The sequence below is a fragment of the Stylophora pistillata genome, chromosome 14 (assembly GCF_964205215.1).
Source record: "Stylophora pistillata chromosome 14, jaStyPist1.2, whole genome shotgun sequence".
NCBI classification, from domain to species: Eukaryota; Metazoa; Cnidaria; class Anthozoa; order Scleractinia; family Pocilloporidae; genus Stylophora; species Stylophora pistillata.
In genome coordinates, this window is record NC_142532.1 from 11,592,369 (window position 1) to 11,608,922 (window position 16,554).

At 39.3% G+C, this 16,554-nt stretch overlaps 1 protein-coding gene across 1 annotated transcript; it reads right to left on the reverse strand.

Moving 5' to 3' along the window:
- Positions 1-1,241: 1,241 nt before the first annotated feature.
- LOC111334403 (uncharacterized) lies at positions 1,242-15,132 on the reverse strand. Its single transcript, XM_088744361.1, has 14 exons — positions 14,599-15,132; positions 13,595-13,946; positions 12,924-13,102; positions 12,146-12,286; positions 11,433-11,929; positions 10,359-10,786; positions 9,388-9,560; positions 8,594-8,734; positions 7,946-8,269; positions 7,325-7,513; positions 6,083-6,159; positions 4,900-5,167; positions 2,157-2,242; positions 1,242-1,557 (listed from the first exon to the last, which is right to left on the reverse strand). The coding sequence occupies exons 1-14, from the start codon at positions 15,034-15,036 to the stop codon at positions 1,329-1,331; spliced, it is 3,522 nt and encodes a 1,173-aa protein (XP_088600487.1). The 5' UTR covers positions 15,037-15,132; the 3' UTR covers positions 1,242-1,328.
- Positions 15,133-16,554: the final 1,422 nt, after the last annotated feature.

Consider the following 16,554-nt stretch of genomic DNA (forward strand, 5'->3'; position numbering starts at 1 on the left):
AACATCAGACAAAAATATTTTTAATACAATGGAGTTCAGTATCAATGACATGACAAATACAACCGTTTACATTGATGGAAAATAATTTTATAACTCAGAATTTGAATATAAATGCACCTTCTGCTGACAAAAAGAATTTGGAGAAGACTGAAACAGGTTACAGCCCGGAATTTTCAGAGAAATTCTAAGGTTCTAAAGTTCTTTCAAGCTTCGTACGAGTTTGCTTAGAAATTTGCTTAGAAATGTCAAGCGATTCTCACTTATGGAGCGTTTGAACCACTCGTGGAGTCATTTCCCTCCCGTTTACTGTCACGTTCTCCCTAACCTTGCCCTTAAAGTGCACCTGACCCCTAAATTTTTTGTTCACTTAAAAAAATCTTCCTGCCTTGGTGAGTATTTCTTCGAAAAAATTTTTGGATTTGGTTAAATCCTCATTTTTTTATGCCTTGTTGAAGTCGAGATCCGAATGGACCACGACCGCGTAAATGGGAATCTGGGCAGAGTAGACTTGTGACGTCACTTCGAGAAGACGCTCAAGAAATTCTCGGCCAGTCGTCAACCTGCGAAAGCCTTTCTAGCACTAGATTCATTCTGCGGCATATTTGCGACCACTATCGATCTAACCTTCCAAACATAACCAGTAAACTGTGCAAAATAGCGCGAAATACAGATTGTTTGGTTCTCGAAGTGACGTCACATTAGTCGCCCGACTCTTGATCCTTGAAACGCGGTCGTGAGTCAAAATGGTGGTGATTTTAATGCGATTTTCTGTACTTCAACGGGGCACAAAAATTTAAGGATTCGACCAAATCCAAAAATTTTTTCGAAGACATACTCACCCAAGCATGAAGATTTTTTTAAACGAAAAAAAAAATATTAGGGGTCAGGTGCACTTTAAGGTGACGTCGCGAACCGTCACGAAAAAAGCAAGAGCTATCAGCAGTTAATGTTAAGAATCACAAGCAGAAGTCAAACCACACGAGAGAGAGTGAGGCTACATCCTTGAGTTTACTAGTTAAGTTTAGACGGACAGAAATCGCAATAATTTTTCAGGATCACCGAAATAAAGATTTTCAAATGATGGAAAAAAAACTTGGAACACACTTGAAATAGCAAGGAAAATTTCGCCGTGGTTTAAAATTGGGGTCATTTTCAAACGTTTGTCAGAGGTGTCCTAAGAAATATTTCTAGGACTGTTATCCCCTCGTCTTTTAAAACACGGCATTCATTCAACGCACGTCTGCAACGACCAAAGTAAATTTTATTTCAAATGTTTACATGTTTTCACTTAATTAAATACGCAATTTTAAAACGTTGTTTCTGAATAACTAAGAATCCTGTCCTTGGTCGTCCTCAGGATAGAGTGTAGCTATCGGCGGAAGACATGTTACTCTAGGTCGGAAGGTCTTTTTTCGCAATTGAGGAGGTTCGCTTTTCGTTTTAAGGATTCCTATGTTCGGCTGTTTGTAGTAACCATTGAGCAAAGGAAAAAACCCCATTGGAGGAAGACTGATCGATTTCGACGTTCCTGAAGCTTTGCTAACATTGAACAGAATTCTGAAAAAACAAGAGTGGAAGATTTTGTTTAAAAAGTCTCTCCACTCTCAACGTTGCCATGTTCCTACCAACAACGTAGCTCCATTTTCTGCCTTTAAAAGCACACACAACTCACGATTTCTCTATTCGCTCCGACGAAGGGCTAACGCTCGAAACGTCAGCTTTTGTAATCGTTATGGTGGCCAATTTACCATTTCAACTTTGTTGATATATCCAAATTAATTCTCTCCACTTCTAATCTTATCGAAAAATTTTCCAACCTGTTTGACGTGTATTTTTCAGGATCATGTATTCATCCCAATTGAAGGAAGTAGAAATTGACCTGGTTTTAACATTTCAAAGGAAGAAAATATTTAAATGACATGCATCGATCTGTAAATTTTATCATCAAACATTGCCTACCCGTTGCCCGTAGCAGAAAAAATATGAGGTCATTTTGTCTAGATATCGTGACGAGCATGGCATTTGGTTATCTCTTCATATCATAGACGTTATATAACATCACTTGACTTATATAACATCACTTGACTTATATAACATCACTTGTAATAAAGTGTTATAGGTAACCCCAACAAGCTCATCATGTACGACGAACTTACTCCTTGGCTGCATAACGGCTGCGATTGATATCCATGTCCAATAGTCTTGGTGTGGTGACCACAGCAGAAGGAAACGACGACATGATCTGGAATTAGAAGCAAACGTAGAAATAAAAAAATGGAATACGGTAAGTTGTGCAAACATCTCACAACTTAGGGGAAGGACTGATTCCTCTTCCTTTTGGCTTCGATTCAAACGTGTTTTTCAGTAAAGGAAATCATACAGTTCCATCTCAGATAATTCGTCAGCCCCAGCAAACAAGAACTTAACTGGGAGGTAAGAGCAAAAATGTTTAAATTCCAGTGGGTGGGAGGTAAAGCGTAGACCATTTACAAAGTGCAACACGAACGTGGAACTTTAAATAGCAAATACCCCAAGAGACCGAAAACGAATTAAATTAAAATCCATCGTCCAACACCCCTTGGCTTCTCTGTCTCCTCGTCAAGTTTATATCGCAGTAATTCTTACCTTAGCTAAGCAGTAAACAGTAAACAGGATTCATGAAAAGTTTTTCCAACTACTTTTTGGAGATTCCAGAAATAGCCTTACAGTTCGAAAACTGTCTTCAAACGCGATAGAATGTCGCTATTTTGAATTATAACCTAACCATAGTAAAGCGCGCGCTCTGATTGGTCAATTTAGCGTCCCCCATTTGCCCATGGGTGTACGCTGCTGACGTGAGCAAATGCAAAGACTATTTTTCCGCGCGCGCTTGTTTTTTCTGGTCACGTAAGATTTGTTAAATAAAAGAGAACTCTTTAGCTACAATGTATCAATGTTATGTTATAAAGCAAATGGTAAACACCACAGCATACACTATTGAGTTATGGATGCACTTGGGAGGTTTGCTAAGCACTCAACAAGCTAGAGTCGCTCTCGGCTATCGCCTCGCGCGACTCTTACGCTTCTTTCGTGCTTAGTAACCTTCCGCGTGCATCCATAACTCAATAGTGTACGCTGTGGTATTTACCATTTGTTAAAGATAATTCAGCCACGTGGCTGTACGCCAATCAAATGGAAGAGACCATAAGGAGCAGTTCATTAATAACTGCTGCTCTGGTTATTGCAAAAATAGTTCTAACAGGCTGTAATGCAAGGCTAAATAGAGATACCTTCATATTTCTTATCCCCCTACAAAAAAAACCACACAGTGCCCGAATAAGAACGAGCTGAACTCATGGTCTAAACACATCCAAGGAATCAGAACAAGTTACCCACGATATCTTTATAACAACAAACATATGAAACATATGTGTGAACTGCGGTTATGAGACGTATATGAGAACGATCCTTCGCAGTAAAGCACTATTTGAGCAATAGTGAAAATCAGACCTGAAAAAAATTTCAGGCCTGTACGGGATTCGAACCACTGACCTCTGCGATACTAGTGCAGCGCTCTACCAATTGAGCTAACAAGCCAACTGGGAGCAGGCCATCAAATTAATTCGATATAAACCCGTAGATGATAAATCAAACAACAACAAACATATGAAACATATGTGTGAACTGCGGTTATGAGACGTATATGAGATATTTCACTATTGCTCAAATAGTGCTTTACTGCGAAGGATCGTTCTCATATACGATATCTTTATAGTATACACACCTAGGAGATATTGCAGAGGCCGGACTCTGTTCGAAAAGAGCGCCCATAAATACTTGAGGCGTTAAAAGAGCGGCACGAGGCAGTGCTCGATGTCCCTAAAGGTTCGTGGTTAAGGTAAAAAGCAGGCGCGTAACGTGGTAATTTTTTCAAGTACGCACAAGTATATATGATCTAGAAACCTAAGTAAACTGAGCGAAAACTACTGCGTTCTTTACTTCTTGTTTGAAATGGTCGTGTGAATACAAGCAAAGAACAAAGCGTCTTCCCTTACTTTGGACAAACTTGGCGCAAACACAACATTGTTTTCAAAATTTTCCAGTCACTTCACGTACGCACGTGCGTTTGTGCGTATAGGACGCTACGTGCCTGAAAAGGACTTGCAGGGATCGCTTCAAGTCTTCAATGAATTACTAGAGAGCTAACACACAGGATGGGCGTTCTGAAAGAATACTTCCCAAGAAAACTTCATAAAAAAAAAAACATTAAGGACGGTTCTCTTCCAAGAGAGCGTAAAAAAAAAAAACTCCAAAAGTCTTGGGCTTCGTTTGCCTCGATTCTGGTGTCATAGCTTTTGTAACTGGGAAATTTTATTTATTTATCATTTATTTATTATTCATATATTTAAGGATTTGTACAAAGTACTTAAAAATAATAAATGAATGAAATTAAATTCTATGGTACATTTTCAATCGAGATGTAGCTCTTCTAAAACAGATTTGGTTCTCTCGTTGCGTGTCAGAATTTAATTACCTCGAGCTTTACAAAGTAAAAGAGCTTCGATTGTGTTTTAGTGCTGTTTTTAGCTGTGTTTCGGTGCGCCAACGCCGTTTACCTCAGAAGAACAGCAGATAAAAATAATACTTTTCTCACGACGCCAAATCCATGAAGAGACTACTTGTCTTCGCTCTAATCACAGATGGAATAACTGACTTACTAGAGATTTAATTGGCAAGTTTAGGCCATCAAGCCAACCGTAGTATTTTGGAGTGTTTACGCATATATCGTTAGCATTTTACCCAGAAACTTTCCTAGTTTCCATTCCTTAGGGGCTGCAGCATTCTCGCATCCCTGACCCCACTCCTTGTCTTACTCCTACAAATGCTTCTTAACAATGCGACTTATATCCAAGTACAAACCTCTCCAACCTTCCATGAAGCTTTCTGTCCTCTCTCACGTGTGGCACACGTACCCTCTACATCAGACAAGGGTGCCTCCTTCTCTGCAGCCTCTTGAGCCTGTAGCTCTGCTTTACGAAGTTTTGCGCGCAGCTTGGGAATATTTGCAGCAGCTAAGATATCTTCTTCGCTAATTTCTTTTACGTCCTCTTTAATTTCTTCCAGTCGCGGAACCAAGTCCTTTGGCTTGATAAGAAGTATGCCACTTTCATCATAAACTTGAGTGAGACTGTAGAAAAGAAAAGAATTGTGAAGAACATCCTCAGCATACCCCAGTCCCCCGCTCAATGACGGCTTTTCAAAGGGAGACTAAGAGAAATTCTAGAGAAAGAGTGTGTGACTAATATGCAACCTCCTTATTCGCAAAAGAAATGGTCAAGATCTTTGCAAACGACCTTCTTCAGAGAGAGCATAAGGATTTTTTTTTAGATAAAGATTAGTTAGAGTAATGGCTAAATTTCTAGTGATGTTTAAATTACATACATACATACATACTTTATTGCATAGCTCCCCCCTGGGGGCTCTTCCGCCATACATGAATATAAGATATTAAGTCGTAAAAACGTCATAATAAGATAACATGATATTAAAAAAAAAAAAAAAAAAAAAAAAAAATTAGCTTATATTTCAATACTAAAGTCACATGTTACGAATTAAGAATATTCTTAAAAATTTTCTTTTTAAAACCACTTAGGCTATCTGTGTCTCTGATAAATTTGGGTAAAAAATTATAACTTTTAGCCCCACGGAAGGCAAATTACGAATGCTCGACCACCAAAGAGTGCGTTGACCATTGCCCATCGAGAAAGACTCATCACACATTTAGCCAGAATTTGCAATGCTTACCAGAAACAGGTTATGGTGAAGAAAGGCTGTGGATCAATGTGTTCAATTCCTATATTTTTTTATAATCAAATTGTTTAAGGACTGAATTTTTTGTAATTTCAGACTTGAATGAAGGACACTTCGCACTAAACTGGAAACTAGTATGATTTGCGAAAATTATTCCCAACACCAGATTAAAGATGAGTAATCCAGTCAAATAAGAAGCAATGAGACCAATCAAGGTCAACTAAGCGTTTATCAGTTAGGATATATTTGATCTCATGCGTAAAGTGTCGTTTTGACAATGGGGAATACTTACACTTGATGCAGTTTTTCCAAAACGGCTGCGCGAGCTTTGATGAACTCTTCCTTTTTCTGCTGCCATGTTTCCTTTTGCTACATGAGATAAAACATAGAAACGAGGCCATTTATAAGTCTGTGACGAGCTTACAAGAGTCCCTTGAAAATGAGCCTCACTCTACGCGCCTGACGATTATTAGTAAAGATCCCTACGTCTGTGGACTGCCCTCTCTTCTTTTCTGTTTGGGGAGGGGAGGGTGGAGAGGCAATGTTAGGCTCGACAGTTAGCCGCTGCCGACATAAACCCACGTCACGCTCTTCACCAGAAAGGACTCTTCCTTTCAAGGAAGGACGAATGCTTATCATCGGAATGTTCGGAATGTTGGGCGTAATTTCAAAGTAAGGGGTTACAATAGCTTTTACCATATGCGGCTGACGACTTTGCCCGCTAACTGGACCGTGAGGCGAAACCCAAACAAGAGAGCCTGCTCCTAGGCTCAAGAAACGGCGGTAAGAGGTGTTATAGGGGACTGTGCCCGGTAACGGGACTGTAAATAGATAGATATTTTATTGGTAAATACTTCGCAGCATGAACTGAATTGCGTACTCACAGATCTAAAATAAACATTACCATAGACATGCATACATCTTATTATTGAAAAATACATAGTTCATCATAAGGGGGAACTTGTACATCATTTGTGGCTGTTGACTATTCTGGCCGAAGCAATAAAGAAGCTGTTTTAAGTCTATTTGTCTTGCAAAGTGGCAAAGCAAAGGTACACTCGTGCCTTAACCTATGAGAGGTTACATAACGGGGTGGTAAAAGTTTACTTAATTTGTGCTGAGGATCGTTCAGTATATTGCGAAATGTTGCTGTACACATATTTTCATGGTGGTCTTTCACAATTGGAAGATTCATAATAGCTAAGGCCTGTTCGTATTGCATACCAGGACAAATGATTCTCATGAATCTTTCCTGAATACGTTCTAGTTCGTGGAGGAGGTATTCGGGGAGAGAGTAATGAAAAACTTGTGCTGCATAATCGTAAGGTGAAACCCAAACAAGAGCCTGCTCGTAAGCTCAACAGACGACAACAAGACGTGTTATAGGCGGCTGTAGACCACCTGTAACCGACTTTTATTGAAACCCCTCAAAGTATTACCAAACGCTTTCGGTCATAATAACACATACGCGAAAAATAGTTTCTCTATCGTCATTAAAACTGCGAGCATGGGTATCTGGAACAAGGTAACTTACTCTAATCATTCTCCCCTCTGCTTTCTTCATAGCCAATAGTACTCTTTCATTAATGTTCGATTCCGCCCCCATTTTTTGCAGGTTTTCTTCTATTTCTTGGACCCGTCGGTAATTCACGTACCTCTTAACTAGCTCAATGAAACGTTTGCGAGGGTAGTCCATGGCTTTCTTGATCAGTTTTGTTGTGTACTGAACAACATGTGGGAGACACAAAGAGAGAAAGGCATAGCAAATTAAACGACAGAAACACTCTTAATGGAGCAACAAGTCAAGGCAAGTGAATTTGACCCAAGTTCCTTCACAATAACTTCTATTTGGGACGAAAATAAAGAAGGATGTTTGTCTACGGTCGTTGTCTGTTGCGAGAAGCGAATGGTTTCCAAGATGAGAGATCGAGGAAACTGTGGGCCTTTAGGAACAGAAAACTGAAAGTCCAAGGACAAACGTCCCTGTACATTTTCGAGCCTAATGGAGGCTACTGTATTTTTTATTCTTCAAACATTTTTCCAACAGCTTACTATTGAAAGTGGGTGTAAGCTGAACGCTCTCACACTTAAATCAATCTTTAAAGGAGCATTTTTATTGAATATAAAATTGTCAGTTGCACATTAATGATATTACCTCATATAATTCTTTTGAAAGTTGATCTTCTTTCATCGCCTCCTGAAGCAGTTCTAGATTTCTTTGCTGATCCTCGCGGCGAATGTACTTCTGTCCGATTCTACGACTTTTCCAAATAGCAGCCAAGCTCTTTATAATACTCTTTTGTTCGTCTACGTTTTTTCTGGTTTCTAATTCCCTTCTCAAAACTCTCTTCAACTCTGATTCTTTCTTCTTTATCTTCTCCTCGTCGACTTTTTTAACTCTTTCAACTGTTTGTTCTACCTCTGAAACCTTGGTTTGTAATGCTTTGATGACTTCTAGAACTTCTTGTCGGTTTCCTTCCTAATATTTATCACAAAGAAAATCAATTTTAAGTTGGGTATACTAACTGCCCTTTCAAAAGCTCCCAGAGACCAACAAAAGACACTGAAAACAGAGCCAGAAATTTCTAGCGCAAGACTACAATGACGTGATGCAGGAAGTAAAGGCCCGAGTGTGGTCTAGAATATAAGAAGTCAGTACTGATAAACCAACCTACAACTCAGTAATACAGGTCGCTTTCAGATTTCAGGATAATGTTGGGAGAAAGGCTGTTCTTGAAAACACAAAGAAATATATTCATAAAAAAAAAATCGGTAAGTTGAATTTTCAATTCTTCAAATTTACCTCTAAGAGTTTCCATACATGAAGTTCTACTTGTTTGCCATCAATACGTAGCTGTCCGGGTGTTGCCCTCTGTGCCATCGATTCATCATCCTTCAACATCCTCCTCTCTGTCGACTGATCCATTCTACCCATATTTGGATCCTTTAAGACAAAGAAAATTACTGAGACTGAATAATAAGGTAGTTCTTGTCCCCGACTAAGTTGTAAGAGTCTACAGATCATATTTCTCCTGGGCATAATCATTGAAAGTTTTAAAGTTAACAGTTTTAATAAAGCCTCGCTTACAGGCGTTATACTCCGGGAAGAGAAGAACACCTCCAACGTGCAGCTATTCACTGCTGTCTACATACAGAAAAGACGTGTGCTTCATAAAATGCATATGACAGATACTTATACCACCGACCGTATGGTTTTGTACTAAGATCTCCAGCCACATGAGTGAGAGCTGGGTTGCCTAACAAATCCTGTTTATTTAAATTTAAATGATGAGAAATATATCATAGTGAAAATGTGGGGTACGATGGCATGGACGCAAAAGTTTGAAATTCGGACTCCATTGCTGGAAAATGCTCCCGTCAAATCACTCTGTGGGATAAAAAGTGAGGTAACGGTATTATGATATTTGCGTATGCGCGGTTTAATAAGGAGTAGATTTGTACGGAGGTTCTCTCTTGTCGGAGATGAGACCGAAGCTGTCAAGGCACTGGTACTCACAGATAGCATTGTATATGTTTTCAGCGGTTATTGCTTATTTCCCCACGATAGAGGACAATTTCCCAATTCTCAACTGTTACCTTTGATGCCAATCGCTTGCTCATGAGTCCTCTGGTAAGTTGTAATTCCACTGAAATCAGCATCTCACCGAACAAGATAGCCACGCGCGCTAACATCTGCCGTGTGTCCCCGAAATTCTCGTCCAGCGGAAGTGGCGCAAGATTACGAATATTATGCGCCTCTTCACTCATATCTAAGAAACAAAATAAAATCACGTGAAAATAAGATAAAGCAGGAGATCCTATTTTAAGTAAAACAGAAACCATTTACAGATGTCAAGTTGCTTTTCAAACACGCTCTAGTTGTTAAGTAGCCGAGCGGTAAATCAAGAGGTATGGTGTCTTTCAACTGCCTTCTTTGAGGTCCATGATCCATGCTTTAAAGAAAGGCAGAATTAGTTTTACTCAGTGAAATAGCTCTACCATATTAGTTGTTTTTTCTCCATGGAAATCAAAGGGGTACAGAACCATAACAATGACCGATTTTCGTGGGAAGAAAATAGTTTTACGTGAACCATCACCTTTCCAATTCCAGCAATTCTGACACCTGTATTTGCGTCAAGTTCTAACTGTTTTATTCAAATATTATTTATGTGTTCAATTATTTGTTTGTTGGTTTGTTTGTATTCGACCAAAAAAAAAAGGGTAACGCAGTACCATAATACCAATTTGCAGACAAAAACCCTCAAAATGCGACTCTTTCACAAATCCGGTTGTCTTCTTAAGATTGTTTTGCCTTTACTCATCATTTGATATTCAAATTTTTCCTTTCACTAACTTGGGGCGGATACACACCCCAGCTTAGGACTAAGTTTTTGAGTGGCCTGTTACAATCTCCATTGTATCAAGTTTTTGATCCGTAGATAAAAACGAATTATTTTAAAATATCGATAGCTCTGCACATATGCAGGTGTGAGTTTTATGCTATAAGCACAAAGAAGAAATACTATTTCTGTAACTGTAAAGACTTATAAAGACGGCGTTGAACTTACTCTCTCTGTCCAGTAGCGACGCCACACAATCTTTGAATCTATTGAGAGCCCGCAGTAACTGTAAGCATTCCTTGTGAATGTTTTGTAGGTCTTTATTGTGTTCTTGTTCCACGCGTCTCAATTCAGCTTGATGTCGTTGATTTTCTTTAGCCTGGTGATCTTTCAGACTGTGTAGTTCAGCCTCGTATTGTTGTTTTACTTTAGCAAGCATTTGCGGCGCTGTTTGTGACTCCAGACCCAGTTGCAGTGAGGTTTTCCCGCGTTCACTTCGGGTTGTTCCCGCCATGTTTGCGACACTCTTTGTCGCAGTAGTAGAAGGAGAAGACATCATTCGTTCCTCGAGGCATGGAATTTCTTCCATAAACTGACTGAGTCTTTCTTCCTGGTATTTGATCATTTCTCCGTTGCATTCTATCTCGCTTGTCATCCTGTTTAGTTGACAAGGGATAACTTTATCTACATGTTTACATGTGACATGTATATCAAATAGTAACAGTAACAAATACAAGGCGAGAAGCATTCTGAGACATACACATTTCAGTCGATAAACCTCGAAAACTCAAAGATAGAGGGCTTTGACACCCGCCTCTTTCCAGATTCTTTTACATTTCGATGCCACTGGATAGAGAGTGACCGTGGATTATGATGAACTTCACTGAATCCTTCAGTAACCCTTTTACTTTTAAGATTCCATTAGTAAATAAACCGTCCTTACTGTCTGCCATACAATTCGTATAATGTTAGTTTGGAGAATAATCCGGTTATTGGTACTATTCTTTATTCTCATTACTCATTGTCGGCTTAATAATTTATGGACATAGCGAGGAGAAATTCGATCTTAATCACCCATGGCAGTCAAAGGATTAAACATACATAAACAATTTCGTGTGGCGCTGAGCTCATTAAGTTTAACGGTTTTAGTTTTAGTTTTAGGTTCAGTATCGGTAAGAGTGAGAAGGAAAGGACTTATTCTTTCATTTTCCCGTGTAGGCCTGAATCTTTTTCAGTCCTTATTTTTACTACTTCTCAAGTCGTGTTCATTACTGGGAAGGTGGCTTTGATTTTCATGATTACCTTTTGTTCTCCTTTTCCAAGTCTTCCAATTTTTCATTGAACTCTTCCACAGCCCGTTCATGTCCCCGTTGAATATCTTCCAGTTTTATCTCAAATTGACTCCGTTCTTGCTCAACTGCCACTTTTTCTGATTGTAGGGTTGCGAATTCGTTTTCGAAAGCTGCAAACTTATCTTTTTCGACTTTTAACTCGTCCTGTATTCTTTCCAACCTCTCTCTTAGCTGAGATATTTCTTTCTGGCTTTCTTCGCTGGTCTGTGCATCACCTGGAACAATTTGGGACTTAGATGATTTAGGGGTCTGTAGGGAAACTTTTTCTCCTGTTGGAGCAAGCTGTTGTGATGGTTTATCCACAAGACTGACGATTGAAACCCTTTCCATGCTTTCCTTAGAACTCGCCATGGACTCTCTGCTGCTGTTATATAAACCATACGATTCTTTTTTCTTGTAAGCATCTAACTGTTCGTTGAGGTCGCTGATCATCTTCTGTTGTTCTTTCTGTTGGAATAAATCGAAAATCATCATTACAGTCTATCTTGTTCCCAAAGAAGAGATATCAAATAAGTGGAATCTTAGATACCCGTGTTCTTCATCCCACAGCCCGCATTCCCCATCGGACCCCATATATTTTTGTGGTGGTAAATAAAAAAAGGATTGGTCCAGGGCCATCTGCAGTGCTTCTAAAACATCTCACTATTTATGTGAAGTACTTACCACGTGGTCTTGCAGATCTTGATTCTGGTATTGAAGTTTTTCAGCTTTTAATTTGGCTTTATTATTGTTCTTCCTAAGTTCTTCGTTGTTTTTCTTGGTTTTTACCACTTGGCACTCAAGATCGATAATTTTTTCGTCCATCTAAAGCCAAACCATAAATTGAAAAATTAGAAAGTAAAAGACCATTGCGTTAGCTTGTTAAAGTCGTTGTTTTTCAGGAAATTACAAATATAACACTTTTAAATATCAGATATAAATTCCCTGTAATTGCTTTAAAGGACATACTGAGGTCTGTGTGATTATTCAGCAATCAAGAGAGCAGTAGATACAAGTACGATTTCGTTTTAAAAAATTATTTTTTGCTGACCTTTTACACTTACGGGTGTTACCGTCGATAACTAGTTTAACAACACTCCCAGACACATTTGTTGGGAATCTTCTGCTTCCCATGCCCCTCTCAATGTTGGTCGGCAAGACTGAATAGAAACATGGTAATCAACAACGTCTTCAGTTGGAAGGGGGAGAGGGGCCAAAGAATACTACAGACGGTTTTCTGGAGAAGCGTTCCAGCTAATTACGCCTGAGAGTGCAGTTTCAACTTGCCATGGTAGCCGATAAACGCTTGCAACATGCTAAGTCACGATTGGCCATTAGTGCTTTTTAGTCCACGCCATGAAATCGGCACATTACTGCGTATACTTGCAAGAAAAATTGCAACTGTAACAGGGTCCTCTGTAAAGAAACGAGAAGTAACATAAATTCAAGCTTAAAACTTCACCTTACAAATGGTTTCATTTCTCCTTCTCATCATTTTCGTCATCAATAAGAATTGTTTTCTGGCTTTTTCTACACACAGGCGAACCCTTCGAAAAGGAATAGTTTTAACTGCTTGCTGAAGAATTTGATCCACATCCCCTTGGGCCTGGATCAAGTTATCTGCAATTTCCAGTTCCTCAACTGAAACATACATTAATAGCAAATTTGATTACGCAACTAATGCAACAGTATCAACTTCAATTCAGTACAAAGCTGCTTTTCTTGTTTACTTTTGTTCGATCACAAATGGGGAAGAAAATTAAAATAAAAGTGTTTCTATCAAATAAGACTCAATTAATTAGCCTCAGGGGATCCTTGACCCCCATGCATAAGTTCTCCCTGGGAAGGTTGCGCACGCCATTTGTATGAAAAGGAGAGGGGGGAGTGGGCTATAGTTTTGCACTGATCGGGCGCTCAGAGTTTTTTCTTGTTCCGCCCTCCAAACAAATGAAATGAGATTTCTTTTCTCTACCGACTGAAGTTAGGATTTACTACCAACACGTTCTAATTTCCAGAAATCCAAACTGCCTCCAAAACTCATTTAAAACCAAGGTGTCAACTGTTCAAGTGGAATTGATAAAAAAAAGCTGTTAGATTTTCAAATGAACCAAATAAGCTTTGTAAAGTAAATACCATTATAAATTGTTTTCAGCATGCGAGGCCCTTTTTGACCTTTGACCGGTGGTGTGCTGGAGTCCGATTCACCTTCATCTTCAATCGAACCCATCCCAATTCCTAATGAGTCAGCTATACCCTTCAGTCGCTCTAAGGTGGTACCGAGTGCTTGCATTTCTGACGTCAGACTGAGAGGCAGGTCATCCAATAGAAGATCAGGGCTGAACATGAAGATTTGAGCTGGTTTAAGCAGCTCCTCGTCAACTGTGGACTCGATCCATGACTGCATCTGCCGCAAAATATCTTCTCTTTCGATACAAAGTTCCAGGTAAGACTTAATAAGCTTGTAAACTCTGCGGCGCTTTGATTGCTGTTGATTTGCGAAGAGGCCAGCTTATTAGGTAAGTGTAGGTCAAAATATTACCGTGCGGCACAAATATTTTGGAGCATTTGATGTCTGAGAATTTTGTGGATACTTTTCGATCCGCAAAGATCCCAGTAAGAAAAAACCGAGTAATTTGAGAATTTTGTGGATTTTCCTCGATCCACAAAAATACCCCCAGAAAAAAGCCGGCAAAATAGAACCTGCAAAAATTTGCCACACTCGATCAAGCAGACACTTTGCATGTAAGTCAAGTAGGAAAATCCTTGTTCTTCCGAACGCACTCATTCGAAATATCCACCAAACCTGTGCACTAAAATACAACAGCTAAAAATAAAATAAGCAAATATGATACAATATGAACCTCTAAACTTAAAAGTGAGTTTTCCAACAGATCACTGATTAGTTGGGTCTTCTTTTCCACACGTGTGTTCATCAGAATGAAATATAATTAGCTTTTCCAGGTGACCCCGACTCACTACGTTATGAGAGAGAATTACAAAGATAGCATGGTGTGACTGTTGGAAGTACCTCCAGAGACCGTACATCTTGATTGGCTCTATACTTTGAGCCTCTCTGTTGAGCCTGGTACGTGAATTGGGTAGTGAAGATTACTATAAAAACGAGTAACAATGCACACCTTTACTAACGTCCTTTGAGAGACCTTACGTAGGATCCGTCCTGGCATGTTTCCGTTCTCCTCCTGTCTATCCTCTTCCTCATCCCATTGGTCTTCGTCATTGTCTTCATCTTTACCGCTGTCTTCATTTTCCTCGTCACTGGAACTGTCCGCTTCTTTGTCTGAATTGGCCGACTTCTCTTCAGCATTTTTCTCCCGTTCCTTCATTTTTCTTTGTTCCCTCCTTCTTCTTCTTTTTAATTTCTCCTCTCGCTGCCTTTTCTCTTCCTCTTCTGCTTCGTATTCCAGATCGGGACTTTCTGGAACTTCCAACTCGGCCTGAGCGGTGTTAAAATCGTCCAAAATCAGTCGCACTCTTTCCATAATAGCTTTCAATTGATCCATACATTCATATTTTTGTCGTTTTAACTCTCCCTTTCGCAGCGCTTTCAATCTCATTTCACCAGCAGCAGGGTAGCTGATGTTGAACCCAGAGTCTGCACGAAGAGAACTCGACGTTGCAGCTAAGGGAAATTCTGATTGGCCACCTCCAATGTGAGCTGCATAATAATCTGTATTGAAAATACGAAACTGATGGAAGTTAAAAAAGATGGTGTGACATGACACCAATCCATCGCTTAATGAGTGTTTTATGGGAGAGAAATGAATCAGGAATCAAAGAATCAACGTGAAAAGAGGACACAAACATACCCTTGCACGAGTAATTTTATAACTTAAAAGTTCATTTAATAAAGGTAATTCAGTGAACTGAGTGGAGTGCAATTTGGGCTAAAATCATGCGCGTGATTTCAAAATCGAATGAGCGCGCAGCGCGAGTTCGATTTGAAATCACAAGTATGATTTCAGACCAAAATTGCACTACACGAGGTTCAATTACCACTTTATTAGATCCATTTTGAAATCGCCCAAATACAGGACTTGGTCAATTCAAATATTTTACTGATTCAGTACTGAGCCGATTGTCAAATAAGAAGCGGAACCGGAAATGCTTTTACATCTTATTTTGTATGCAAAACAGAAAGACTTTGACGTCATGTATCAAAAACTCAGTCAAGCATAAAATGATGGGATTTAGAGCAAAATATGGTGCGATTCGTGAATAAATCGCATCAATTAGAGCCAATCAGATTACAGGGACCACCAGTGATTTCAAAATGAATGTAATAAAGTGTGAAATCCGTTTCCTCTTTCATGTCTATTCGAATCTAATCAGGCAAAAATGATCAATCAAATAATTTACTCGTACTCAGTGCAATGACCTGGTAGAAGATTTTTGGATCCACTGAAATCCTACACGAAGCAAACATTGCAGAACGACCGAAATAGCTGAAACTCGACGCTGTTGGCTAGGCCGCCCCTCAAAGCATAAAATTATGTTGTAATCACTATTACTCATAATAAGTAGTCATTTGAATTTATCCTTCTTTGTTTTAATACCGCAAAACATCTCTACCTGAAAGTTGCTGACCGCCTTTATTTTGAAGCTGCCGGAGTGAGGTGCTACGAACAGCTTCTCTGAAAGCCTCGGGATACCTATCATGGTTTTTGTTATCTCTCGATGACTTTTTTGATAAATCAACATCCATGGATCTTCTTTTATCCCTATAACGGTTCACAGTGTCTTTTAGTTTATTCGTTTAGGAACTTTAGAAGAAGGGAGAAATGACAAACGCTGAGAAAGAAACTAATTTGAACATCTGAAAATCATTTACCTTGATATCCTTGTATTTTGCCTCTCCATTCTTGCTTTTTATTCTTTAAACAAAACGGTGCCCTGTGAAGATTTTTTTTATTAGCGGGGAAGTCGAACTTACTGGAATGACATCATAATGCATGTGACTTTAAAGCTCCATCGCGCGTGCACCTTACCAAAAACCGCGTGTACTGAGAAGCCGCGGGCTCATTCAGTACCACCATGTTGATTTTAAAGGAAATATTTAAGTAACACCGTACTAA